This window comes from Lathamus discolor, chromosome 12, assembly GCF_037157495.1.
Source record: "Lathamus discolor isolate bLatDis1 chromosome 12, bLatDis1.hap1, whole genome shotgun sequence".
Classification (NCBI taxonomy): Eukaryota; Metazoa; Chordata; class Aves; order Psittaciformes; family Psittacidae; genus Lathamus; species Lathamus discolor.
Genome location: NC_088895.1, coordinates 3,845,055 through 3,871,640, shown reverse-complemented (window position 1 = coordinate 3,871,640; position 26,586 = coordinate 3,845,055). Strand labels below are relative to the sequence as shown.

At 44.8% G+C, this 26,586-nt stretch overlaps 3 protein-coding genes across 3 annotated transcripts in view; 2 read left to right on the top strand and 1 right to left on the bottom strand.

Annotated features, from left to right (window-relative positions):
• The first annotated feature begins 3 nt into the window (after positions 1-3).
• On the top strand, positions 4-16,589 carry RAB35 (RAB35, member RAS oncogene family). Its single transcript, XM_065692895.1, has 6 exons — positions 4-216; positions 3,941-3,991; positions 4,731-4,854; positions 13,109-13,233; positions 13,328-13,452; positions 13,920-16,589. Exons 1-6 carry the CDS (start codon positions 165-167, stop codon positions 14,046-14,048), a joined length of 606 nt encoding a protein of 201 aa, XP_065548967.1. The 5' UTR covers positions 4-164; the 3' UTR covers positions 14,049-16,589.
• Positions 16,590-21,463: 4,874 nt separating this feature from the next.
• BICDL1 (BICD family like cargo adaptor 1) overlaps positions 21,464-26,586 on the bottom strand; it is a 45,363-nt gene continuing 40,240 nt past the window's right edge. The window contains exons 9-10 of the mRNA XM_065693146.1: positions 25,808-25,928; positions 21,464-21,755 (exon numbers count right to left, since the gene is read on the bottom strand). Coding sequence (XP_065549218.1) covers positions 21,555-21,755; positions 25,808-25,928 — 322 coding nt within the window. The 3' untranslated portion in view covers positions 21,464-21,554. The remainder of the gene's footprint in view (positions 21,756-25,807; positions 25,929-26,586) is intronic.
• The window catches only part of CIT (citron rho-interacting serine/threonine kinase), a 138,876-nt gene continuing 134,863 nt past the window's right edge, over positions 22,574-26,586 (top strand). The window contains exon 1 of the mRNA XM_065693137.1: positions 22,574-26,471. The gene's annotated coding sequence lies outside the window, so the exon portion shown is untranslated. The remainder of the gene's footprint in view (positions 26,472-26,586) is intronic.

Here is a 26,586-nt window from a genome sequence, read left to right as displayed (position 1 = left end):
CTGGCGGCCCCGGTGGGCGCGGCGCAGGCGCGGGGCAGCGCTGTCAGTTCCGGCTGTTTGTGCGGGAAGTGGATCCGGCCCGCGCCCGCCAGCCCCCCCGCCCCCCCCCCTCCCCGGGCCCCGGTCGCTCCCGGTCGGTCCCGCCGCCCGCTGCCGCCCCGGCCATGGCCCGGGACTACGATCACCTCTTCAAGCTGCTCATCATCGGCGACAGCGGTGAGCGCGGCGCGGCGCGGCCCGGGGGCGGGGGTAGGCCGCTGGCGGGGTTGGCCGCCCCTCGCCTCTTTGAGGGGCCTGAGGGCGGCGGCGGGGCCGGGCCGTGTCATGGCGGGGCCCCCGCGGGGCCATCGCGGCCGGCTCTCCGGTGGCGGGGCTCTGCTGTGCTGTCGGTGGCGATGGGCTCTGCCGGGTGGGTCGGTGGGCTTCCCCCCCCCCGGCTTTGAATGAGAGGGCGCGTTTGCTTGGGCTTCGTAAGGCGTTATCTGATGAACCTGCGGAACTGGCTGTCACAGGATATTGTGGTGAATAGCTCGGTTAGGGTTAGGAAAAGGAAGATTAGGCACGTACGAGTAAGAGCAGCACCGGTGTGGGTGCTTGCAGCAGCCTTCGCCAGCCGCACGTTTTGAGGGCGCCCGCTAATCTCTTGCTAGGCTGAGGAGGGAATTCCCTTCCCCTGTGACAGGCTGTCCAAGGCATCGATGGGAAGGGCTGGCTGCTCCTCAGCCCTAGGAACCATTGCTCCCAGTGTGGCAAGGACTACGTTTTGATACTCTTTTATTATCTTAATTACTCCTCATGGCTCTTTCTGTGCTTCAACGTGAAGTCTCAGTTCTGCGGTTTGTCAGGGATATTTATTTTTAATAAATCCTTCTAGGGCCAGTAGCTTTGTGTATTTCTAGTTCTAGTATAGCATACAAACCCCTTACCCACAACTGGTTTAGGTATAGTTATATAGGTTTTGGCAATTCACCCACGCAGCAGTTTCAGAAACTTCTGCAGGGATAGTCTGTGAACTCAGCCTGTGTCTGGTGCTTTAGTCTAGATACATAAGATTTGGGACTGGGAAGATTCCTGCCCTCAGTCTGGTTCAGTGTTGCTAACACTCCAACAGCTTAGAGCTTAATTTCCATAAACTGGAGAAGATGGCATCCACCCTCTTCTTGTAACAGAGGTGTGGTCCATAAGGCGGCAGGTCCCGGCATGCAGTGAGGCATGGCTCTGAGGTGAAAGTGTAACGTTGCGTGATCTTGGCAGTTGTCACCCCCAGAAGCTTTAGCTGTATGTAGAAATATTTTATTCTATGCTAAACTCTGTTCGTGTGAAGGGATCTAAAAAGGGAGAAGGGGCCACAGCTTAAAACTATGCGCTTTTGGGAGCCTATGGATTGTTAAAGCCAAGTGCTGCATTCTGAGTAGAGCAGTAACTCTGCTGCTTGCTGATGAGTTTCAAAACTGTTCAGGCAAGATAAACAGGATGGTGAAAACTCTGAGGAGGACTTCTCATTTTAAACAATTAAATGACATTTCTTAGCTGAGTTTTCTTGAGCAAAGTCCCTACAGTGTTTCCAGTGAGAGGAAAGAAGTGAGAACTGTCATCTTGCCTGTGGTTCTCTGTTGTTGTAATTAAATCTCACTATGCAGTTTGAGTATTGATTTTTCTTTTTTGTTTTTATATTCGCTAACCCCAACAGGAAGGCTTTGTCCCAGCTTCCACAAAACAGTTTACTTGCTTTGTTTATTGATGTTTATTCTCTGCAGTAGGAAGTGGACTGATACTGGATAAGAAGATTCTGTCTCATCTGCTTTCCCTTGTATGTAAATATGTCAGGAGGGTAGTAGGTTTGTGTGCTTTTAGAACAGGTCATCTTGAAAAGCTGCTGGTGATCTAGATTGTGCCAAATCATAGATTTAAAAATAAATACAGATGATCTGTGCTTTCAGTGCGCTGCTTTAATTCACTCTACCATTCAGTAAGATAGAGGTTTTAGAAACTGGTGTGGCACAGAAATTTGCTTTTAATTTTGATTGTGCAGAGTCAATAGGCCTTTTGTTTTGTTTCAGTCTGCTGTCTTCCACAAGCAAAGAGGCCCTGCTAGCCTTCTCTTTTCAGATCTTCAAATAACTCTGTGTAGGAGGTGGAGGGTCACGAAGAGTGTGGTTTCTCTGCGCGTGAACAGTGTGGATCAGAGGCAGTGTTTGTTTAGTGAGATCCTTGTCATCGGGAGCATGTAGAACTTCCTGAGTTGAGGAGGTTTCTTTTCTCCAGATGCCTGAGTGCTGAGAGCCGTGTAGACCAGAGAGTGTCTGCAGTAATGGACACTCTGACAAAGCAGTGGTCATGTGCAGCCCATGCAGCTCTGCAGTGTAGCCGGAGGCTGGCTGACGTTTTAAGAAGGTGGTGTGGTCTGACAAGTCTGTGGGTTCCAGCATCTATTTTCTTTTTACTAAGCTGGAGGCCAGTCCTGTTATCCTGCTTGATCAAGAAATGTAGTACTTGCTGAAACCTTTTTTCATTTAAATTATTTTGCCTTAACTGGCTGGTGTTTTGCAGAGGTTTAGCTCTTGTTAAATAGCCAGTGCTTCATTATAGTTCAGGAACTGCTCTGCTGCTGTTTTTCAGCTCAGAGGTATTAAGTGTGTGCAGGCTGTAACTTTGTATTTTTTAGTAGGATTCTTTCCTTTTTTGAAGATGTTTAAAAAGATACTGAAATAATCAGTGAGAAATGGGCATGGCCTCCCCAGATGTCTGGTAGTTTGAACTCTTTGCAAATGAGACCTGTCTTACTGGAATCATGCAGATGTTTTGAGTTGTTTGTTTTTTCTTTCCTGGTAGCTATCTTCAGATGCCAGCAGCTACGAACTAGACTTTGCATAGGTCTTCTATTAAGAAAAGCTTGCAGGCTGTATGTCATCAAAATAATTAAAACAGCTTTTACCTGAAAAGATTTAATAGATAATCACTCTGGTGAAGTTGAATTTTGTTTTCATGCCATAGCAGACTTCTTTTTTTGGAGGAGGGAGGGAAAGGAGAGGAAGGGACATTAACAGTAGAGATGTTAGACAGAGATAACAACTTTGAGGCGTTCTGATACCCAGATTCCTCTTGGTTGGGTGGGCAGGAATGAGTTCATGGTTCATCTCTGAAGCACTGTGAAAAATGCTTCTCTGCAACAGGGTGTGATTGGGGTGCAAACAATCATTTCAGGAAAACCTGGATGAAGTGCTACTCAAAGCACTTAGAGAACTGTTTCACTTTGTCAAAAGGTACAACTTCAGAAAGGTATTTGTCCTTCTCATTAGATGTGGAACAAGCCTGTGTTGAATGGCAATGCAGAACAATAATTCCCAACTCCTCTGTTTGGTTTAGGCTTCTGTTAAACTGTGGTCATGATAACATAAGCTTTCTAGTATGAAACACTAGTCTGGTTGTCAAAAGTAGTCCAAATTCCACTGCTGTTCAGCACGGCATGATGAATGGGAGGTAGGCAGTGATGTTAAGCATGATGTGAAATTCAGTAGTTTAGAGCTATGTTCTGAATGCTTGTTAATTAGCAGGGCATACTTGGGTTTGGATCTTCCTTAGCAAATGCAAGCCTGCTGATTGTAAACTTGCTTTTAGTTGTCATTCTTTAAGACCTCTTAGCAGTGACCACAATTCAAAAGCTACTGTTTCAGTTTGCTGAGGGGTGAAGGAAGGTGGGGACACAACTCTGTCGGTACTGCTACAAGAAGCATACCAAGCCTTGGAGTGACTGCAGTGTGCTTGATCAAACCTTCAGGGAGAGTACTGAGATGAATAGTCAAGGTGGATGGTACTAGATTCTCTGCTGAGAAAATAGCCTAGTTAGAGTTAAAATGCAATGAATGGGTAAAATACTGTTGTGCTATCTGACGCCCAAGATGACTGTATTCAAAGATCTTGCTGTCTTTGTTTGTTGTAGGTGTGGGCAAGAGCAGTTTGCTGTTGCGTTTTGCAGATAATACATTCTCAGGTGAGTGTTTTGTTTACTTCAGTTAAGTGAGATGGTCAAGGTCTGCTCCAGTGCTGCTGGCTGGCAACAAGTTGTTCTTCTGCATTTACCCACTGATAGCTGGACTAGGAATACATGATGTTCCTAGCTTTGTTTCACTGGTATAAGCCTATACAAGCCATCCTGTCTGATCTTCACTTGCAACTGCAAGTCCTACAGGATTTAAATACTGACATGGTTCCAGAAATAGCTTAGTTTTTTTAGCTTATGCTGTATTCTGTGCAGACTTCCTATTGGACATTGGGGATTTAGATTGATTGAATATTGTGGCTAAACAACTTATATTTGTGACATCACTAACTGAGAGGAAACCCTATTCAAAATCAATAATTGTAGAAGCATTTAAAGAAAAATTTGTCTCGGTTTTCACAAGTGTAATACTTCCATAGTTGCTGTCCATTTCTGGATATATTTGTGTGCTTACTCTTGACCACCAATGCAACAGAAGAATCATTTTATTTTTTAACACGGAGTTTTTAACTTTAAGCGTGACTTGGGAGAAGTTGCAGCTATTAACTGCAGATAAAAATACACAGATCAGCATGACCTGATAGAGCATTTTCGATGATAAGCAGATAAGGGGGAACCCTGTTCTGCTGTCTAGTGTGAGAACTACTGCCAAATAGTGTTCAGAAGTGTGCTTTGGGACATCAACAATAAACAAGAGTTAGGCTCTCACTTAGCCATGCTTTCCCTTCAGGCAGCTACATTACCACAATTGGAGTGGATTTTAAAATCCGGACAGTTGAGATCAATGGAGAGAAGGTGAAGCTACAGATCTGGGACACAGCTGGACAAGAGCGCTTTCGGACTATCACATCAACGTGAGTATAACTGGGCTTTGTGATACATAGCTTTATGTATGGATCTTGCAGTTTAGAGTTACAGTTTAGATATTTAATGTTGCAGTTGATTAGTTAGTGACAGCTTTGTGGTCTGTACAGTGGAACTTCTCTCAGCTGTTTTAGAACCAGTAGTGGTGGTGATGATGTGTCTGGGTTTGAAACTGGGATTTCGGATTTCCTTATTCTTCTGTGCATTTCCATGATGTCTTTGTCTTATTCCTCTGCTGTTATTTTCCAAATGGTAGAACTGGAGTTATTTCACTGTTCTGTATATAGTAGAAAATTTGTTTCTGAAGCCTGTCCGAAAAGGTCATCCTCTGGTTGAACATATTGCACAAGTACAGAGTGCAAACCCTCGTCAGTATTGTATAACTCACGAATAGCTTTGAGGTTGAAGACTAGGATTTCCAATATTTAGTTTTCTCTTAGGACAGATGAATAGTCTTTTAGGGCTCTTTGTGTGGAGTTCTGTTGAGGTAGATGCCCACGTGAAGTTAACCTTTTCCTTGGTTCGAGTTCAATTTCATTCTCATTGTCCTTTTGAACAGCATGTGCGCAGCTTTTCCTGTTCCTGGAGAAACCACACCCAGAGCTGCAGCCCTGGGAACTGAGACTAAAGTGTGTTTGTAAACTGATTGCATTAAAGGTGGGACTGCTCACTGTGGCACTAGGGAAAGAGGAAGAAATGCACTTGGAAATGGAACTTTTGTTTCCTTTATTAACAAAAATAATAATTCTTGAAAGACCTGGGTGTTTCAGTTGGTCTTTCATGACTGACTTCTCTTGTGGTTCTTATTTGAGAGGAGGATTGTTTTCAGCTGATGCATTGGTTAACTTCTGCATAAAAATCATGACATTGGCTGCATCTGTGTTACATCTGACCAACTAGAACTGGCAAAATTGAACCTGGTGTGTGCACCGCCCCTTTCCTCTGCTCTTTTATACGGATATTACTGGATTGCTTCCATTGTTTCTTAAGTGTTTGGCTTGAAAAACCTTGGTTGCCTCTTGTAGGGTTCCTGTGTGTGTGACATCACTTCTTGTTTCGGCGCTGCAGGCAGCATGGGGCAGGAAGTGGTGAGGGGGGAGGCAGCAGTGCAGCGCTGTGGCCCCTGTCAGCTGTGTGCATGGGCTAGTCACAGAGTGCCCCAATTACTGCTGAGTCAGCACATGGCCTTCCTGTTTTCAGATTCCCTGACGCCACTCAGAGCTGCGTTAATGAGCGTTGGTTTGTGGGGCTGATGCCAGCTGGTTTAGAAAGCCATGGTATCCAGCACTGAACAGGGAATACCAGGAAAGGAGGTGAACGGGAATAGCTGCAGATTAGAATTTGTGTAGTGTTTTGTTTAATTCTCTGATTAACATTTAAAATAGGTGAGCTGAACTGGTTTGAGGGTGTTTGTGCCATGGCCCATTTGAACTCTGCTACTACTTTCTTTTGCATAGCTTTTTAACAAATTGAGGGGTACTCCTGGGGAAGTAGAGGCCTCAGTTTTCCTGCTGTAACTCTAGTGAAGGGGTTACAGAATCTTCCATGGTCAGGAAAGAAAGATTTGAACTCTGTTCAACTTTAAGCAAAGAAGTTCCTGTGTCAGAGTGCATTTGAAGCGTTGAGTAAAACTCTTTGGGAATGCTGGTTATGCTGTTTTGAGGGCTCCTCTTGCTGCTAGCTCAGCTAGCTGTGACTGTCTAGCATTCACTGATACTTCTCAGGAGGTGCTCTGGACCCAAACATATCAACCAGGAGATAACAACATCTGAATTTTAGAAATGGTTCTACCTTTTCTTCATTGGCAAAGTAACACTGTAACTGATTTGCTTATCCCAAACTGAGTGACAAATCAAGTTACCATGCTAGTACTTACAAAAGGGCTTGGCTACCAAATCATGGGTGGAGTATGAGCCTGCTGTCAACAGTGTGGTAGTCTTTGTCTAGTCCTTGGCTAGATTGAGGTTTAGATTGAGGTAAAGGATATAAAAAGGTGTTCCTACAGTATTACTGTAGGCCAGGAAGTGCCTTTACAGTTAAAGGTAGATTTCAGATTGATGTTGAGCCAAGCCTGGCAAGCAAACCTGAAATTAGAGCCCATCTGGTAATAATAGTAATAGGTTGGAAGTACTGCTGTATAGACCTAGAACTGCAAAATGGGAGAGGTGGTAGGAGTTAATAGTGGAAAATTCGAACATGTTAAGGTTGTTCTATTTTGATTTTACTTGACTGCAGCTACAGAAGCTGAAAACCAGAATAAAACAGAAATCAAGTTGATCTGGAGTATTCTGTACAAGTTCAAGAAAACTGAACTAGATCAGAATTTTTGATTGGGAAATGTAAAAGCAGCTGGTTTTTACTGTCTGTTAAATGTGGAAATACTGGGATAGCTGGTGTCTAGTGGGAAGAGAGGCAAAGTTGTGAGAATTTGGTTGTCATGAAAAGTCATCCAAACTCTGAATTTCATTTAAATTCACTAGAGATGTGCCATGGCAGGATTCAGATCTATTAGCAGGAACACTTCAGATGCATGAGCAACCAGTTCCTATACTTGATTTGCTCTTGTAGGACTGCTTTGTTCTGATTTGGGACTCTGTTTTTATGATACAGATGTTACGTAATAGCTGTCAGATGCTGGCACAGCTTGAATAGTGATAGCAGAGGGGCCTTCTGCCATGTGTTTGTGTGCAGTGGCATGTTTAAGAGAAGGATAAACTTTTTGCGATGATAGAATTGCTGTGTCTTTTGCAGCAGGTATGAGGGTCCGATAGACTGAACAACTAGCCTGTGACAATAGATGTGCTTCCAGGAACCTGGAAGAAAGAGGATGAGTATGAAAACATATTAGAAGTCTGTAGGATTGGTTAGGATTCTGGATGAATGAAACCCAAAGAACCATATATACCACAAACTGGTTAAATACTGGTGAAGATGCTGGATTAAAGGAGTGACCTATCTTTCACATTGGCCAGTTATGTTTATTTTTCCATAAAAGAAATGTATGGGCCCTACTGAGCTGATGCAGTCGATAATGCTCTGGCTCAATAATGCTCTGACTTAACCTGCTGTTGTACTTCATGAAACTGGTTATTATAACTCCAGATGCTAATCTGGGGAAGTATTTACTAGAGGATGTCTGAGAACTTTCTTACTGGTATCTCATAGCAGGAAGTAGCACAGTGAGTGGCAGAATGTTCCCTTCTGCTTGCAAAGGTAGTCTGCAGAGATGTAAAAAAGAAACAAATGGCTGAAGGACACCAAGAGTTTGGTTAGCTGATTCTGGAGATTTTCTGTATCAAGTCTGCAGTATTAGTGGGGTAATGTTTCAAAGGCATTAAGCTTGTATCGTTAAGCTTCTTTGCATATAACTCTGTAGGTAGAACAAACAACTTGGGTGTTTACTTCCATTTAAATGTTAGCATTCTTAAGCCTTTTCCACACCAAAGCTAAATGTAAACCCTTTAGATCTAGGTAATTTTTCAAACCAAATGGAAGATAGCTGACTACTACCACGCATCCAAGGGCATATACAGATCGGGTTTGGTTGTCTTCCGCCTCAATGGGATGGTTTCATGTTCACTCTAAGCAAGAATAACTGTTCTGTAGCTTCTGAAGGGGTTTTTTGGCGGGGTGGGGGTGGGGGGGAATGGGTTGGGAGGTTGGGACTGAGAATTTTATTTTTCTTTTGCTTTCATTTTTGTGGTCTCCATCGTCCCTAAAATGAAGATAAGGCATGCTTTCCCTAGTGTCAAAGCCTCAACTACCTCTTGGTTGCCAAAAGCACAAAATTTACACCTACTCCTCCCTGAATGCCAAAAGCCCCATCTGTTCTCTACTCGCCAAAGCCTACAACTTGTTATAAAAGCAATTCTGCACTGCATCATTCTGAAGTTGGAAGTAGAGGGTAGGATAGATAAGACTTTGTTTTCTAATACTGCCCTGCACTTGAGGTTGGAGAATCTTTGATGTACTTGTTAAGCCTAAAATGTTTTCTAGGACACAAGGCTGCATCTAACAAGTGATTGAAAATAGCATGAGTAGCTTCTTCGGAAAAATGTGTATTTTGGGGCTTAAGAGTCAAAGAATAAAAAGTAGTCATGGTCTTATCTTTTGTGCTGCTAAAAGGTAATGTCAGCCAATGGAGAAAATGACATTTTAGTATAGATGAGGGGTTGGCAACCTTTCTAGAGTGATGTGCCAGACAATTTTCCCTTCCAAAAATAGAAACAGTGTATGCTGATAGGAACTCAGCAGGAGTCAGGGGTTGCTTGAAGCACAAAGGAGGATATTTCTCCTGAGGTGGTTGGCACTATTAGTGCTTTGTGGCAGGAGCTGCAAGCTCTTGCAGAGTTTTGAATGCCATAGTGGTCTGTGCTGCATGGTCCAGCCCACAGTCCTCATCCCTCGAAGCAAGCGACGACTGTGCTGACGACATGTCAGGAGTGGGATCTGTATGTACACGGTGAATGTTATTCCACTCCCCGACATCATATGCTTTGCTTAGAAGAAAATCTAGGTGCGTGGGCAAGGTAGGAGCAGCAGGATGCTCTGTTGGGTCCTCTGGTTTGGATGACTGGGATACCAGGCATGGTTTTATGGTGCACACAGCAGAATGAAGCAGCTCTGCGTAGGTGTAGCTGTACCACTGCGTTTCTCTAAAGGCTGAGTGTTGTCTTTGCAAATGTAATGCTCAGTGTTAGGGAGGAGAAGTAGTAGGTCAGCCTGAGGGTTGGTGAATTGAAAGACTATTAGGTGATATGGGAGAGTTTGAAGGTAATTGGTTTATTGTTCAGATGTAGAAAAATGGAGTGTGTTGGTAGGGTTGGAGAGTTTTCCTTTTCTGGTGCTATTGCACAGAGCAGTATTTCATCCAAAATGGTGTGCAGTGCGTGTTAGTAGCGGGAGAAAATGGGTTATTTTGGCACTGTGTGGATTCAGGCTATGGAATATTTTTTGCTCTAAGTGATCTAAGTTACGAAATAAAGTTGAGCTTTTAACAAAACACAAATGCAGTGCTGTAACAAGTTTTAAAGCTCTTAAAGGACCTGATTGTGAATGAACTAGTGGAAGGTGTCCCTTCCTATGGCAGGGGTTAGAATTAGATGATCTTAAGCTCCTTTCCAACCCAAACCAGTCTGTGATTCTATGACAAGAATATTTGAAAGTACAGGATCTCTGATGGGCTGGGAATAAGTAATTCTTATCTGAGTTCATTCTTGCCAAGGGAAGTGAATGTGCAGCATAAATTACTGGTAGAACATGCATGGAAGAATTATTTGACTGTCATCTGAAAGTGCCCAGATGAGCAGTAGGAGCAGACTCTCCTGTTTCCATAGAGTATGTATCATATGATAGAGGAGTATTTGATACCCAGTGATTGTCACTGCAAAGTGATGATGAAAGGAAAGGGGTGAGACAGATGAGTGCACTGCGTGTGGTTTATGTCTGTCTGTGGAAGTTTGTCCTGATGGTTAGTACAGACAAGTGGTTTCATCTTTGGTAAGTCGTGGGAAACGGGCGAGGTGCCTGAGGATTGGCGGATGGCAAAGGTCACACCAATCTATAAGAAGGGCAAGAAGGAGGACCCGGGTAATTATAGACCGGTCAGCCTTACCTCCATCCCTGGAAAGGTGATGGAACAACTTATTCTTGACTCCATCACTAGGCATATCAAGGATGAGGGGGTCATTAAGAACAGCCAACATGGTTTTATGAGGGGGAAGTCATGTATGACCAACCTTATAGCCTTCTATGAGGAAGTGACTAGGTGGAGGGATGATGGTAGAGCGGTAGATGTAGTTTTTCTTGATTTCAGTAAGGCATTTGATACTGTCTCCCACAGCATCCTCATAGATAAGCTAAGGAAGTGTGGGCTTGACGATCAAGTAGTGAGGTGGATCGAGAACTGGTTGAAAGGAAGAAGGCAGAGAGTTGTGGTCAATGGCGCAGAATCTAGCTGGAGGTCTGTGACTAGTGGAGTTCCTCAGGGGTCGGTGCTGGGACCGGTGCTGTTTAATATTTTCATCAATGACCTGGATGAGGGAACTGAGTGCACCCTCAGCAAGTTTGCTGATGACACAAAACTGGGAGGAGTGGCTGACACACCAGAGGACTGTGCTGCCATTCAGCGAGACCTGGACAGGCTGGAGAGTTGGGCGGGGAGAAACTTGATGAAATTTAACAAGGGCAAGTGTAGAGTCTTGCATCTGGGGAAGAACAACCCCATGTACCAGTACAGGTTGGGGGTTGACCTGCTGGAAAGTAGTGAACGAGAAAGGGACCTGGGGGTCCTGGTGGATAGGAGGATGACCATGAGCCAGCAATGTGCTCTTGTGGCCAAGAAGGCAAATGGCATCTTAGGGTGCATTAGAAAGGGAGTGGTTAGTAGGTCAAGAGAGGTTCTCCTCCCCCTCTACTCAGCCTTGGTGAGGCCGCATCTGGAATATTGTGTCCAGTTCTGGGCCCCTCAATTCAAGAAGGACAGGGAATTGCTTGAAGGAGTCCAGCGCAGAGCCACAAAGATGATTAAGGGAGTGGAACATCTCCCTTATGAGGAGAGGCTGAGGGAGCTGGGTCTCTTTAGCTTGGAGAAGAGGAGACTGAGGGGTGACCTCATCAATGTTTACAAATATATAAAGAGTAGGTGTCAGGATGATGGAGCTAGGCTTTTTTCAGTGATATCCAGTGATAGGACAAGGGGCAATGGGTGTAAACTGGAGCATAGGAAGTTCCACGTTAACATCAGGAAGAACTTCTTTACTGTAAGAGTGACAGAGCACTGGAACAGGTTGCCCAGGGGGGTTGTGGAGTCTCCTACACTGGAGATATTCAAGGCCCGCCTGGACAAGTTCCTGTGTGATGTACTGTAGGTTACCCTGCTCTTGCAGGGGGGTTGGACTAGATGATCTTTTTAGGTCCCTTCCAACCCTTGGGATTCTGTGAATTCTGTGATTCTGTGAATTCTGTGAATTCTGTGAATTCTGTTTCTGCTGGAGAAGGGATGATGAGGGGAGGTGAGGAAGAGAGACGGACTGGCTCAAGTGCGTTGGTAGCAGAAGCAAGCCGAAGACTTGAGATCTGAAAGTCAGTACATTTGGATTAGATTAGGCGGCTTTGAAGCTCAAAGGTGTCCTTGCTGAGTTGGAATAATTTGTCAAAGAGGACCAGAGTAGTCACAGTAGACATCTCTGAAGTGCAGGGGAAGGAAGAGTGCTGCAAGAGGTGCTTGTGGGAAGAGATCAAGATCTAGAACGGCTGTTAAAATTTAAAGGAAAACCCTTGATTTTGGTATGCTGAGTTCTGGAACTTGTTTTCTTAAAGGAAAGAATAAAGCTACACCAAATATAAAAACTGGGTGCTGGTGAAGACCTCACTGTCAGTGGTTTAAATTACTTTTTTTATTTGGGTCAAAGCTGCCTAATTTGCAATGGGGAGAATACCTGTGAATGTGGCTGAAAACTGAGAAGGTGGAGCTTGCTGTTTTCATACAGCATGCTTGTGATGCAGATCCTGTCTGCCTTTAGTTGGTTCATGCAGGTGATAATGTTGGAACTTGAATTCAGATTCTTTTTCTTGCATGTCAGAATTGTTCATCATCATTTAAAGGTGCTGGTTGCCCAAGACTAATGGGAATAAACCAAAATGAAGCTTATTTTTAATGGCTAAAGGTAGCAGAGCGCATTGGATGCACATATGGAGTTGATCTGTTGAGTAGGAAGGTGCGATCAGAACACAGTCGCTCAATAAGAGAGAATTTTTTGTGAGCTCAATAGAACTGTGACTGAGAGTTGGGTATATTTGGAGATCTGCTGAAACCTTAGTCTGTAAATGATCTTTCACAGATAACAGAATGACTGCAAAACCTTGATGTGGCATGTACAATGTGAAGGTTCACATCGCAGCCAGTTCCAAGGATGTACTGGGGGCACCCCACTACCTTTTCCTTGTGTAGCTGAAAGACAGTATTAATCTTCGAAGGTCTTGACAACCTGAACAAGGAAGTAAACAACAATCTTTGGACTTCAAAACCTACTTGTATAGACTAAATGAGCAGAGAATTCTGTAGGTTTAGAGGAATGGTGTGTTATAAAAGAATTAAATGACTCCCAGTGGAAAAAAAATGGAGGCACTAGATTGCATTAACTTGGGGATTTGTTGTGAATCTTGTAGAAGCTAAATGAAAGAGAAAGAGCTGAGGTGATACATAGCTTGAGTTAACGTTTGTTGTCTTCTTGGGCTCCACAGGTATTACAGAGGAACACATGGGGTCATTGTTGTCTACGATGTAACAAGTGCAGAATCTTTTGTGAATGTAAAACGGTGGTTGCATGAAATCAATCAGAACTGTGATGATGTCTGCCGGATACTAGGTGAGTTTCTAATCAGAGTTACAGTATCTTCTATAGTGGACTGATCTGCTGAAGTACCAAACTGACTTTTTTTCCTTTTCCTTCCTTTTTTTAGTGGGGAATAAGAATGATGACCCAGAGCGAAAAGTGGTAGAAACAGAAGATGCCTATAAATTTGCTGGGCAGATGGAGATCCAATTGTTCGAGACCAGCGCCAAAGAAAATATTAATGTGGAAGAGGTAATATATATGTGTAGAAGAATATAGATAAGACTATATGGGGATATTGGTTTGGAAAAAAAGAAGAATTACATTCTTCCTGTTGAGGAAGAAAGAAAATGCTTTGTACAAGTTGCAAGTGAGTAGATGACAGGAAAAAGAGACTTCCAGCTGTGTTTGGAAGAGTCTGGGAGGTGAAATGAAGGAGCCCACATTGCATTTTCACTAGCTTTACAATGCTAACATATGAGATGTGGACTCAAGAAAGACTTGTAACTAGGGAGAATGCTGCTAGGAGGTGGGACTACCCAGTCTTCACTCCTGGCCTCAGTTGCCGAACTGACCTGTTTTTATTTACTCATTTAGGAAAGGAGATAGTGGTGTTTCTGATTTAGCTTGGGAGCAGGTACTGGATTTCCACGTGGCCCATAGTTCCTGGGCTTGCCTGAATTCCTGGCTGATCTGAACTTGCTTGTTTTCTCTTGCAGATGTTTAACTGCATTACAGAGCTAGTCCTGCGGGCAAAGAAAGAAAACCTAGCAAAGCAGCAACAGCAGCAACAGAATGATGTGGTGAAGCTAACGAAGAACAGTAAAAGGAAGAAGCGGTGCTGCTAATGCCCTTTCCCTGCTGCAGAGACTCTGCTCTCAGACAGATCAGCCCCTCCAGCTAGACTCGGGCAATTCCACTGGGGCAGGCTTTGGGAGGACTTTCTCAGTTTTGTGCCGTTATTTAAAGATTATTTTTTCTCCATGTTTTCTATCAAGAGGCGCTGGCACCTTACCACTGCAGTGCCAAGAAGGTATCGGATGGAATCTTGCCCCCCTCTCCTCCCCTGCTCATTCCAGTGCGCCTTGTAGACAAGAAGGACGTTGCCTACCAAGTGGACTAATTAACCCAAGAGTTTGTATATAATGTATATTGCTTTAACCAGCCTCGCCTCCCTGTTGTCGCTTTGGCTTCTGCCTTCTTAATGTCAACCAATCATGGACTGCAGAGTGCATCTTTTTAAAGAAATAGTACAAAGTTCTTAATTCGAGTTGGCCCTGGGCTGGCAGCAACTGCTTCCTGGGGCCTCTGGCTTTCCTTTCTGTTGGGCTCCAGGCTGGCGACTGGTGCCCCTGGGGCCTGTGGCTTCACCTGGAGCTCCAGGCTTTTACTGGGGCTCAGGCTTTGTTTTTCTAGGTACCAGGATTGCAGGTGTTGCTGCTGGAGCCTGGGGTTTCACTTCACCAGCCCCTGGGCTGGCAGCTGGTGCTGCTGCTGGGGCCTTGAATTTCAGTTTGCCATGATCCAGGTTTGTGGCTGGGTCCTTGAGTTTCACCTTCTTGTGCTGCAGCCCAGCTGTACCTGTGCTCTCCTTTAGTTTGTATCAAGATACTGAAAACCAAACTGACCTGCGGGAGTGGGAGTTATTTGGATAAAACTTTTTTGTTTTGTTTTTTATTTTTATTTTTAAAGCAAAGTTTAACTCTTTTGACCGCTGCTTCTGGTTTGCCAGGGTGTAAGTGAGGGTCCATTTCTTTTGAGAACAACAAAACCCATGTGATTCTGCCAAAAAAACCCCAAACTTCTCCTCATTGTCCTGTCCACAAATAGGCAATCCGGACTGGAATGTGAATTTTGGTGGCAAAGCTTTTGTTTTTTAGAGAGAAGAGGCATGAAAATAAATCCAGCTGTTCTGGATTTATTTCTGAATATGAAAGCTGCTGCAGGATCATTCCCAGGATTCTTCTGTCAGAAAGGAGGACTGCTGTTTAAATGTAAGGAAATAGAAAGCTTGCTTGCTTGGGTTATGTGGTGGTGGAGGATCACCCTTGGAAACAAACTGGTCTCCCTTTGCTCAGCAACGTTTTCCTGTCTCTTGTCGGCCTTTCTGGGAAAACAAGGGCTCAGTTCATCAGCCTGAGTAGATGTAGTTCAAGGTGGAGAGTGTGTGTGCGTGTAACTAAAATATCAAATGTTGGGCTCGAAGTACATGCTCAGCACCTGAATAATTGCCTAAATAATAATAAAAGGTTGGTTTTTTTCTGAAAATTACTAAAAGACATGGAAGGTATGACTTCCTTTAAGGCCTTTGAAGGTGGACGTACTCAGTTTCTCAGTAAGTGGCCCTATGGAATCGCTGGCCTTGGTTTGGTAGGATGTGATTCACCAGTGTCCATGAGTTTTGAATCAGCCCACTTCTCTCCCTTCCTCCCCCTTCCCCAGGAGAGGCTAAATTTTAAGTCACTTACTTTGCCTGCATTGTTTTAGATTTTATGGGTTGTGGTAAGAGCCCTGATCATACAATCACATCACAATCAATCACTTTAAAGACTTTTTAAAAATGCAAACAATGAATGTGTAACACGTGGAGGTTTTAATCAGTTCAGGTGCTGGGAGTATGTATCCAGCTGCCTTCACCCATCTCTTTTCTTCACATATCTTTTGTTGGTAACCCAAGAATAAGAACGAGCTAGGATGTATTGCTTTTGTGAGCTCTAATAATGGTAAGACATGGGCAGCTGTGGAAGGTGGTGGCTGCAGTTACACCAGTCCATCCTGTCTGCTCTCTGGCATCAGGTGTGGCGTGTGCTCAAGGGAGGAGCTGGGTCAGTCCTCAAGGCCTTCCTGTTGAGATGAAGCTGTCCTGTGATGGTTACCCCTTTCAGATTAAAGGGCCCAGCTGCATTACTCTGGGACTCGTGGTAGTGTGTGTGCAGATCTAGGAGGGAGTAACTTCATATAGGCAGAAATAAAGAAAATGTCTGAATTTACTGGAAATGATGCAATAAAATGAGGAAATGGTGCACCCAAGCCTGGAGTGTTCTTTTATGTGGAAAGATTGGTTCTCTTTGAGTCCAGGTCTGTGTGGCCACAGTTTGAACTTTGCCAATCCAGGTGTCCAACTTCCTGGCTTAAAGTGGGATTTATTTGGTTTTCATCTTCCCTCGAGGTGGCTGTAGAGGAGCAGTTAACCTCTGCTCTCGCCACTGAGGATTCACTTGGAAGGGGCGGGGACTGTGTCTCTAGTGGTGCTGATGTGAAGTTTCCTAACTGTTGAGCAATGGAATGTCTAACTGGTTTGCTAGGATTATTTCTGTAATGAAAGTTTCTAATTATGCTTTTTAAATAATTTTAAAAAACTAAAAATAAAGGTTACAAGCTGCCAAATCTTTTTTGAGGCTCTGTTTCCTCTGCTGTCCAGCATCTGGAGGTGCAGGGTGGCAAGCCAGGGGTGAGCTCTTTGGCTTGTGTGTAGAGGGTTTTTTACCTGGGAGGGGGGCATTGGCAAATCCACAATTCGTGTATTTAGTTGCTGTTCTAGTTTGAGATGTGAATGAAACAGTAAGCTGGAACTGGTAAACTCATTTCAGTGTGAGATGCTCAGGATTTTGCTATAATCTTTTGTCTTTCTGTTCAAGATGTGTTGAGTGAGCTTTGAAAGCTACTGCAAGGCAGCAGGGGTCTGACCCCAGGTTGATTTGGTGGAGTCTGTCCTTGTTTCCCAGGGAATTAACGTGTTTCTGTGTAGGAACCATGCAGCCATTGCTGTGCTCATTGCCCTTTTAGCACTTGCTTACCCCTGCCCACCCCTCAATGTGCAAGCAGGCTCTTGAAGGCAAGTCCTCCCTCCTGGAGAAGCGTGATGGAGATGTGCTGTGGAAGGTGCCTTTTCTTCTGTTCGTGCTGTTCTGGTATGACTGTATCGAGGGGGATCCTGAGGAGGAGGTGTAGATGGTCTGAACTGCAGCTGGTGCAAACTGGAGGTGTTTCTTTGTCCATCTGTGTTTCGTGGCTAAATCCATTAAAAGTCTGAATATCCCTTTGTATAAGGCCAGTAAATGGTACAAATGGCTGGAATGTGAGGATTTACAAGCTCACCTTTCTATTTTGCTGTGTGGCAGGAGATGTAAATGTTTCAAATGCTTTTTTTCTCCAGGACTGTTCTCTTCTAAACACAAGCAAGTGCTTCTCATGGCTGCATTTCCTGGGCTGCTGCTGAACTGAAGATGCTGTTGGGTGTTAAGATGACAGTTCAGAAAGTGAGCTTGTTCTGCAGCTAGGGAGGATAAGCAGTGACTCGAGAGCTGAGACGGTATCGTATAAATGATCAGTTTTATTCTGAAGAGAACTATTTACAAAAGAAGTAGAGCATTGTTTTTACTAAAAATATGCCTTTATAGATTTTTATAATATGTATCTTATAAAAACCATACATGTATTTACATTACTGCTACATACAAAAATTACAGCACTGTGATTTATGTACATATCTATAGATACATTCTTTCTGCTTGTCCCTGCGGTGTGCTTTTTCACTCTCATTCCAAGGGAATGGTTGCTGCAGCACCCAGACACTTCCTTTCTTGGCTTTTTGGTTGAAACAATCTTGCTTTTTATAGTTGAGTGGGGAGTAGAGAGTTTGCCTGGTATAAAGGCATAGCTGGAATTCACCATTCTAAGTAGGACAAGTGTTTACAGCTATCAAGTCCTTGTTCATGCAGCGCTGCCTGTAACCTCCCTTGTTGCTTCTCTGTGCAAGATTATTCTATTGTCATTAATTGATCTGTTTTCATCTCAAGGGCAAGTTGCTGATCTAAGTTTGTATGAAGATAAAGTGCTAGTGACTTGCCTTTCATTTACACTTACTTGTTTCTTGTGTACAGTTGCTTCCCTTGCAGAGTTTACTAAAGGAAAATGGATCCCTTTTCCCTTGGGCCATTGTCATAAACAGTTGCCCAAACAGTCAACCTGTTACTTCACTGTGGGAAAGTTCTTTCTAACCTTAATCTCAGCAGCATCTCTTCTCTGTGCAGTATTTGAACAGTGACCGTGAAGCACTACTGTTTTATTAACAATTATCTGAAAAGCAAGGCTGAGTGTTGTATCCTGCTGATCCCACTTCTTAATCTACTTTGGGATCCTGAGTACCTGCTGGATTGATGTGCTTCCTCCATCTCATTCAGTGGGGCATACGTTTCCTTTATGCCACATGTGTCCTGGAAATACCAAGTACCACGCGTAGCATGTCTTCTAACCCAGTGCTCACAAGGGTGATCCCATACTCCTTGCTGTGACAGGATGTAGATGAGTGTTTCAATGACAGCTCAGAGTGAAATAGTCAGGACCTTGTTAAAACACAACATGACAAATGAGAATGTGAAGGACTGCACTGATGAAGTTTTTGAAGACAGAACAACAAAACCTAGCTGCTATGTTAAGGCAGTTTCTGTTCCTGTTGAGTAGCAGCTCAGCACAAGGAGGTCTCCTTTGGTGTGTTGTCCAGTTCATTAAACCCGATTCTCTTGTATTTCTGGGTTTAGTAGTGCAACTAAGTCTTCAGTGTTAAGGGGCTAGTTTTAAGAAACCATACCCAACTGGCACCTTAGAATATGCTGACTTTCCTCTTGCAGTCTCTTCCATCACTGTTATTAGATAAATAAAACTGCAATGGGATTAAGGGAGGTTCCTCCTTAAATGAAGAGATATGCTGTGCATTTCAATTGCCTACCCCTGCAACTGAATGAGTCACTTTCAGCAAACATGTAGCAGAAGGCACCTTTCTTCATCTCATTACTGCGTCTTCATGGGATAACATAAGGCCTTTGCCTTGGGATTGCATACATACGTAGTACATCTTCATGGGGATAGAGTCCCACTTGGCTGCTGGGCATGTAGCCTGAAGAGAGCTGCTGGGGCCTGGGAAATGACAACTGACAGCAGAAAGAAGATGGTCTCCCACAATAAGCAGAGCATCAAGCAGTGTATGACAACTGTTCACAGGTATCTCTGGCATCCAGGAACCCACACCTGACTTTGCAGGTATCAAAGCTTTATGTTAATGCACATGGGCATAGCTTGAGTCCTGACAGCAGCAGATGCTGAGTGTGTGCCTTGTGTCTCTGCCTTACCGAGCCTCACAACGTAGGTAAGATGGAAGGATGAGGACTTGCCATCCTGTGAGCACGCTTGGCGCTGCGCTACATCCTTTTCCATCACTTGCACAAGGAGACACGAGCAGATACTCAACAGTTGAACATTGCTCAAGGAGAAGATAAGATTCCTTTTCCTTCCCTGCTTGTGAGACTCCAGATTCCTTTTCCTGTAAGCATCAAGCTATATTGGTGGTGCTTTGCTAAGTCTTTCCTGGAGCAGGATTTGCAATGCAGGTTTCATTGCTTTCAAGTAAAGGGGTTTTACCCACTCATCTTTTTACCATCATTTTCAGTCGCAAAAAGTACTCTGCTCCTTGCAACATGGAGCTACCTTAGTGCACGATGACTTCATACCAATGTGGTAGTTTCATGCTAACAAGGAAATACGGGAATGCTCAAATCTTTGTAGGCAGAAAGGATATTTGTACTGAGGTATAATGGATGTTCTATCCCATAGAAAAGTTGAATAAAAATAATAAGGAAAAAAACCCCAGGCCACCAACCTCTTACCTGCTTCTTAGAAGAAGGTGTTTGATACCTAATTCTAGCAGAAAGCTTGTTGCTGTAAGTGGTGAGCAGGGATAGCAGCTCTCTGTAGGATGGTGTTTTAGCACCTAAGTTGCTGAGCAGGGCAGAGCTGAATGTGTACTGAGCTCCGTCTCCTATGGGACAGTGTAGGTGGCAGCCTCTTTAAAGCAACAGGGAAACAAACTGGGGCCTGTGGGTATAGTGAGCTGGGAGAGTGTGTGAGAACTGGCTGACTGCAGCAGGATGTCTCTGAGCTTAGGCCGGCAGTCCTTGCTGGTTTATGATGATAGACTATGTTACAGAGCAGAGCTGTAGGGTGCCCATCCAGTGCATAGGGAAGGTTTCTACTAAAGTATTGCAGGATTTCCAGCACCATTGTAAGCATACACCAAATAAGCTACATTCCTTCTCATTGATCAAGTTATGCTGACAGGAAAGCAGGCTCTGATCACCTTCGACAGGAGATTTGGCTGTCTGCTCACTGAAGGACTGAGTAGTAAGTGACCCAGAAGCAGGGACAGATGCCCATCATTTTTGTCAGGCCATAGCTAATGTTAGTGCATGGAGCAGAGGAAGCTGCAGGCTTTCCAGAGCTTTGTAGGTGTCCTCATGGCCCTTGGCTTCAGTTAAAGGAGATGCCTGCATGCCTTCTTGAGGATCAAGACTGCCAGCCCAGCAACAAAGACCTACTGATATCATGGGTAGGCTTTCAGTGAATTAGGCTTTTTGGGGGCCTATCCAGTTAAAATACCAGGTTTCCTACTCTGACTGGGAGGTGTACATGGCTTTTGGGGAAGGTGTGTGACTTGCTGAAGCTCCACAGCTAACTTTGGCCATTGGAGGGACAGTAGGTGCCCCAGGACTGAGCATCCACAACTTTTATCCAGTCTATAATTCACTGTAGATAGTCAGTCTGGGAAGAAATCCTTAACATTCTGTGTAGCTACAGACTCTGCAACTCTCATCTCTGTAAGAGGAGGGAGCTAGAAAAGACAGTAACATCAGCAATCTTACAACTGCCCTGATCTGCAAGGAGCCTGGATTCCCAGCGAGGTGGGGAACAGCTATGCAGAGCTGCAGGGGAGGTGACAGGATATTCAGTGAGGACTCAACTTCCACCATGGAGAAAGCTACACTTGTCAAAACATAGGAATGCTGGGGCCAGAGCAACTCCAGTCTTGGTGGAATGGATGGATATCACAGCTGCCAGGACCCAGAAGGTGGTACAAGTGACTCCCCTCTCCTCTTGCATTCAGCCCTCTTCTTCCCCCTGTGCTCACTGCCACAGCAGTTCTCAGGCCCCCGTGCTGCTTTGTCTTGGGGCTGCTTATTTCCTTCTCCAGCATGAGAATGCTTTTAAGACAATCAGATTATTCTTCACAGCAGAAACTGGACTGTGTCAAAGCTCCTACAATATACCCTGAAGTTTATCACTTCACTTAAAGAAAAGTGTCTCTCTGTTAGTATCACATTGTCAATTTGCTAATCTCCAATTCATGTAAACATTTGGTTCAGACCAGGTGCGGTGTAAATAGTGCAGAGTCTCAAGGGTTAACTCCTTTGCCCCCTTCTTTTTTACTTGTTGGATCAGAGTTGGGTCCAGCAGCAAGCTGGGCAGCTGCCCCACTCCCCATCTGGAAGCAGGAATCGTTGGAGAGGTTTCTCTTTTTCAACTTAATTTTTCTTGAAAAAGGAAAAGAGACGGTTCCCTTCTGCTGCAGTGGGCTCGTCCCCCTGCTGCTCCGGCCTGAACACGGGGGAGGGCCTGGCACTCCGCTTTGCACCGGAGCCACTGGAGAAGGAATAAGCAAGCTGGCTCCATTCCTTCGGGTGTTTGTCCATCAGCTGCTGGTCAATGACCCTGTGCATGTCATCCTGCAGCAGAGGGAGAAGAGAGGGTTGTTAGTGGCAGCTGATGCTCAAAGGGAGCTCGCGCAGGGACACGGCTGAAATGGGTGTGAAACGTGCTGTGATGAGATGGAGGAAGGATGACAAGAAGTGGGGAGAGGTCTAGCTCCCCACCTGGCTGCACACTCAGTCTTGAGCTGTGAGGCTCTTTAGTGAGCAAGGAAGGTAAATCACACAATTCTGAGGGATAAATTGTTTGGGTGGTCCTGCAGAGGAACATCATGCCTGCTTTGGCACTCTGTGACACCTCTGAACTATGCTTCTCTGCTGTCTGCAGCTTGCAAATGTTCTCTTTGGGGGAAGAAATAAATAAAATAGAACAAATGCAGCTGAAAGTAAATGCCAGAATAGTAAGGATGTCTGTCCTGAGCAGGTCCATGTGCTTGCCATGTTGAGCAGGCAGGCAGGTACATGTGATAAGAGCTGCCTGCACAGCCACTGTCAGCAGGGGAAAGGTGCTCCTGAGAGCTGAGGGGCCCACGTCAGGCATGGGTCCAACAGAGCCCATGTGGGTTTTGCACCAAGCTTACAGAAGAGAACTGTGCTGGTCCCTTCCCCTGGAGCCAGCAGAGCAGTGGGAGCTCTCTGACTGGGAGCTTGGCATGAACAGCTGCACTGGTTTTTCAGATGTACCAGAAGCACTCTGGTTTCATCCATGTTTGTGCTCTACACAAATAGTTGGTTCTATTGCTGTTAATGACATGCTAATGTGTTCCTTGAAAACATGGCTATCAATTCTACAAATTTCAAACCTTCAGATCCATTGTTTCTGCTGTAATTGCATATTAAAATTGTAGCTTAGTGAAAACATGTGTACACAAACTAGCCCCACAGGAGAAATCAACTGTTTTCCAGCAGTCTGGTTCCTGATTAGGACTGAGGGCACTATCTGGTGAGAACAAGGTTGCTCTGAATGGGCTGTAGTGATGGAAGTGCTCTTCACTTGGCATCTTGTGCAGGGCAGCCCATCAGGGCAGCACTGAGATGAAAAGGAAGGTGCTGCCATCACCCAGTGGGTGCCCCAGCTGCTCTGTATCTCGATGTGAAATACAAACAGGCAACTTGGACTGGAAACTTGAATAATGGCTAATCTCTTGTTGCAGCATTTTCTGCAGGGAAAAGGATTGATAGCCATTGCCTGGACCTGAATGTAGTATAGGGATTTTTTCTGGGGGAGCAGGAGGGTGCGGAGCTACGTGGACTGGGGAAGCTTTGGATCTTTATAGAGCAGAGGAAAGGCAGAGGGAGAGTTGAAGAGGTTAAGGTAAACATCAGCGTTAAGGTGAAATAGGTTTCCAGAGGTGAAGCTGCCCTGTGAAAATGTATAGCACTTAGATATTCAAGGCACCTCTTTTAGCAATTAAGGTAGGTACCCAGGCTCCAGCATTACAGATCTGTGTCCTTGGTTAACAACATAACAAGGGATAAGTATGATTTATATATATATATATGTATAAAATTACACATATATATATATACACAAACATGATCCACTAGTGAGAATGCACTGTGTTTGGGTACCTGTCTGTCTGGTGTGTGAATAGGAGCACACACTTGGCTGTGGAGATTCGGGGTAGATGTACACAGCAAGACTAGGGCGAGCTGTGGGCCCTGCCTGGGCACTGGGCAGAGGCATGAGTTGTCTGGGCACTAGAGGGAGGACAAACACCAGTGGTATGAGACCTGTCTCATAAAGCAAGCCCATAAAGCTGGCTACATGGTGCCGGTGTGCTCTGGGTGTTCGCAGGAGTTTGTGCTCTTTGCAAGAAGGGCTGAGGATGAATGAGGTGCAAGTGGCACGGATGCTCTTTGTACACTGGCCTCCCTTGCATGAGATGCAGGTTTGAGCTGCCCAAGGCAGCCTCAGAGGCTGGCAGCTGTGACCATGCAGGCTGCAGCTCTCTGCTGGCACTGCATTTTCAACCCAACACCACCCTTGTCACTATTGCATTGAAGCCACTAAGCTCTCACTCAAGAGAAACAGCCCTCTTCACTTCCAAATTTGTTCCATATTCCTTCCCTATTTCTAGTAATTTCCCTCCTGCCCCCAGGAATGATGAACACCAGTGGAGGTCAGATTAGGCATGGGCTGAGGTGCTAACACTCCTGTGCGAGGCTCAGACGTGCAGGATTTTGCTTGTAGTGTATTTTATAGCCAGTATGATTATGTGCTTACAGAAAACTGTAATCTTGTTGATGGTCCTTGGTAAAGTGCAGACTGGAAGCATACAAGAGAAATTTTTATCAGATTAAAGCCTGCCTTTATGCCCAGCTAAAGCAGAGAATCTCTTCCCATTTTATCAGAAGCATTCAGCTTTGTGAAATAGTCCCTAAAGTACCTAAATTACCTGACTTGTTTTGTGCGTCTCTGATTGAGCTTCAAATGCCTGGGGACATTAGGTGACTATTTTGCTACTACCTAATAACACTTCAGGTCAGTATGTTGGGAGATAACTTTTTGCAGTGCTAGTGGACCTGATCTTCATCTCAGAGCTGATGGGAGCATGGTTGGGGTTGCTGTATTGCTACAATCAGATGACAGTGTGAAGGGAGAAAGCAAAGGCCTGCTGTCAAAACCCAAAACTGGGAACACTCCAGCAGTAAATACTGAGCGTACTAGTAAGTAGGTCACCCATCCAAACTGAAACAGAACTTGGAAACAGACAGCTCCTATGCAGAGCACTGAATGTCACCTACTAGATAACAAAGCTGAGAAGTAAAATCCCAGTTTGTATTTCAAGAAGTTTTCCAGATACTAGGTATGCTGAATACAGCCTCAGCCTGGCTTTCCCCACGGTGACCTGGGGGGTAAAGCCTCACCACAGGATGGTGCCCCTTGTGCCCTGGGTGATGCTGGGGTGTGTGTATAGAATATCAATGGGTGATGGAGACACCCCACTGGTCCCTCTTGTCAGATGATGGTGAGGATAGAGATGGATGTGGGTGATGGTGGCAGCGAGTGGAGCAGGTGAGGAGATGGCAGGTTCTTGGTGAGGGTGCGGGGAGCTCACCTCAAAGGCAGGAGGGGTGTACGACTAAAGCTGTTGGTACAGGAACTGAGAAAGGCCACTAGATCAGAAACCAAAGGAGCCAGATAGTAAAAAGCCCTGAGGAAGCAAACTGTAAGCAGGAGAAAGAAAAGAAAGAAAAAAGAAAAAAAAAAAAAAAGAAAAAAAGAAAAAAAGAAAAAAAGAGAAACGAAAACACAGTGGAGTTGAACCAGAGGCAAAGTTGTACGGGAGAGGTTTCTACTGGTCAGGCTGTTAGTAGAATTGGGGTCTTGCATGGTCTGCAACAAATTATTATCACTGGCCCAGACCTTTTCTCTTGTATCTGCTTGTTTTCTATGGAAGTAGCCCCCCTCGGTGCTAGTTTCCAGGAGGAGTCAGCTTTGTCTGATCTCAAGGGCACTCTGCCTTTACATAGGTTTTCCCCACTGACCCCATGTAGAGCAGCTCCACGGCAGCCACTGAACTGCTGTGGATTTGGGTTTTTTACCTTGGTGGAGAGGTGGGATTTTTGCTTCATCTTGCAGGATCTTCTGAGCTGATGTAAACAGTGCAGCTGTACCACAAAACAATCACCACACCTCTGCCTCCCACCTTTCTGCTCCATTATGGAACTGCAGGGATGTGCTGTGCCCACACATCTCCAAGGCTGCGCCTGCCCAGAGACATCGCCTGCATGGACACCTTCCCTTCCTGGGCCACAGCATGTTACTCTGCAAAGTTTATGTTACCCATGCTGCATGCAGCCATGAGATAGAGTTTGTTTCTCCATTTTAAATGGGTGTCTCTGTATAATTAATTATCTGCTTACAGCTGAAAGGCTTTGAGCAAGGCAGGGCTGTGTTTCACACCCTGAGCACCACTGCATCAGTGGCTCCTGCAGAGCCCAAAGCAAAACTTCCTACGAATGGATTCCCAGGCTGAGAACACAGCAAACCCACAGGGAGGTGGCAGAAAGACATCCAGAGGTGCATCGTAGGCCATGTGCCACCCATACCCTGCTCTACTCACCTGCCAGGCCTCCAGCTGCTGCGAGAGGTTCACCTTCTGTTGGATGGCATCCAGCAGCTGGCTGTTGAGGGACATCATGTCGATCTTGCACTTGGCCAGCTCCACCTCCACCGCGTTCTTCCTGGGGAGACAGTGAGAAATTGGAGTGTGTGTCTTTCTGTTTTTATTTAAAAGGAAGTGTTAAACATATCCTTGAGGAGCAGTCAACAGTTTCTTTCAGTGGCAAGTCCCCAGGTGCTAAGCTGTTGATGTCTATTGTATTCTGGACAGCCTATTAATCTGAAGAGTGGGATGGAACCGTAGATGTTACTACAAAGCCAGCAGGTTTCTGGTAAGCACACTATGAAGAATACAAAGAGATATTCACTTAAACTGCTGCATAAGGTAAGATAATGTGCCTGGATCTGCCATTAAAAATGGAGTTCTAAAATGATGTAGAATAACCTACATATAACTATTTATTTCCTTTCTTCTATTTACTTGTGCATAGAAAAAGAAATGGCACGTGTTGAAAACCAAAAGGAGCTGTTGTCTGATCACTTGATCAATAAGTCACAATAGGAAACAAACAAAACCCCTCAAGGAGAACGACTCTGCTTTCAGTTGGGACTGGGACTGAAGGAAGGAGGAAATGAAGGAAACAAGTAGATCATACACAGGCTTTGTAAGAATGTCAAACTGTTAGAACTGTTTGAATTAAGTGCTATGTTTTAAGGAAACCTCACAGTTTTAATGGGGTTGTGCTGGCCCTTGGGAACACTGCTGCTTTGTTTCTTTCC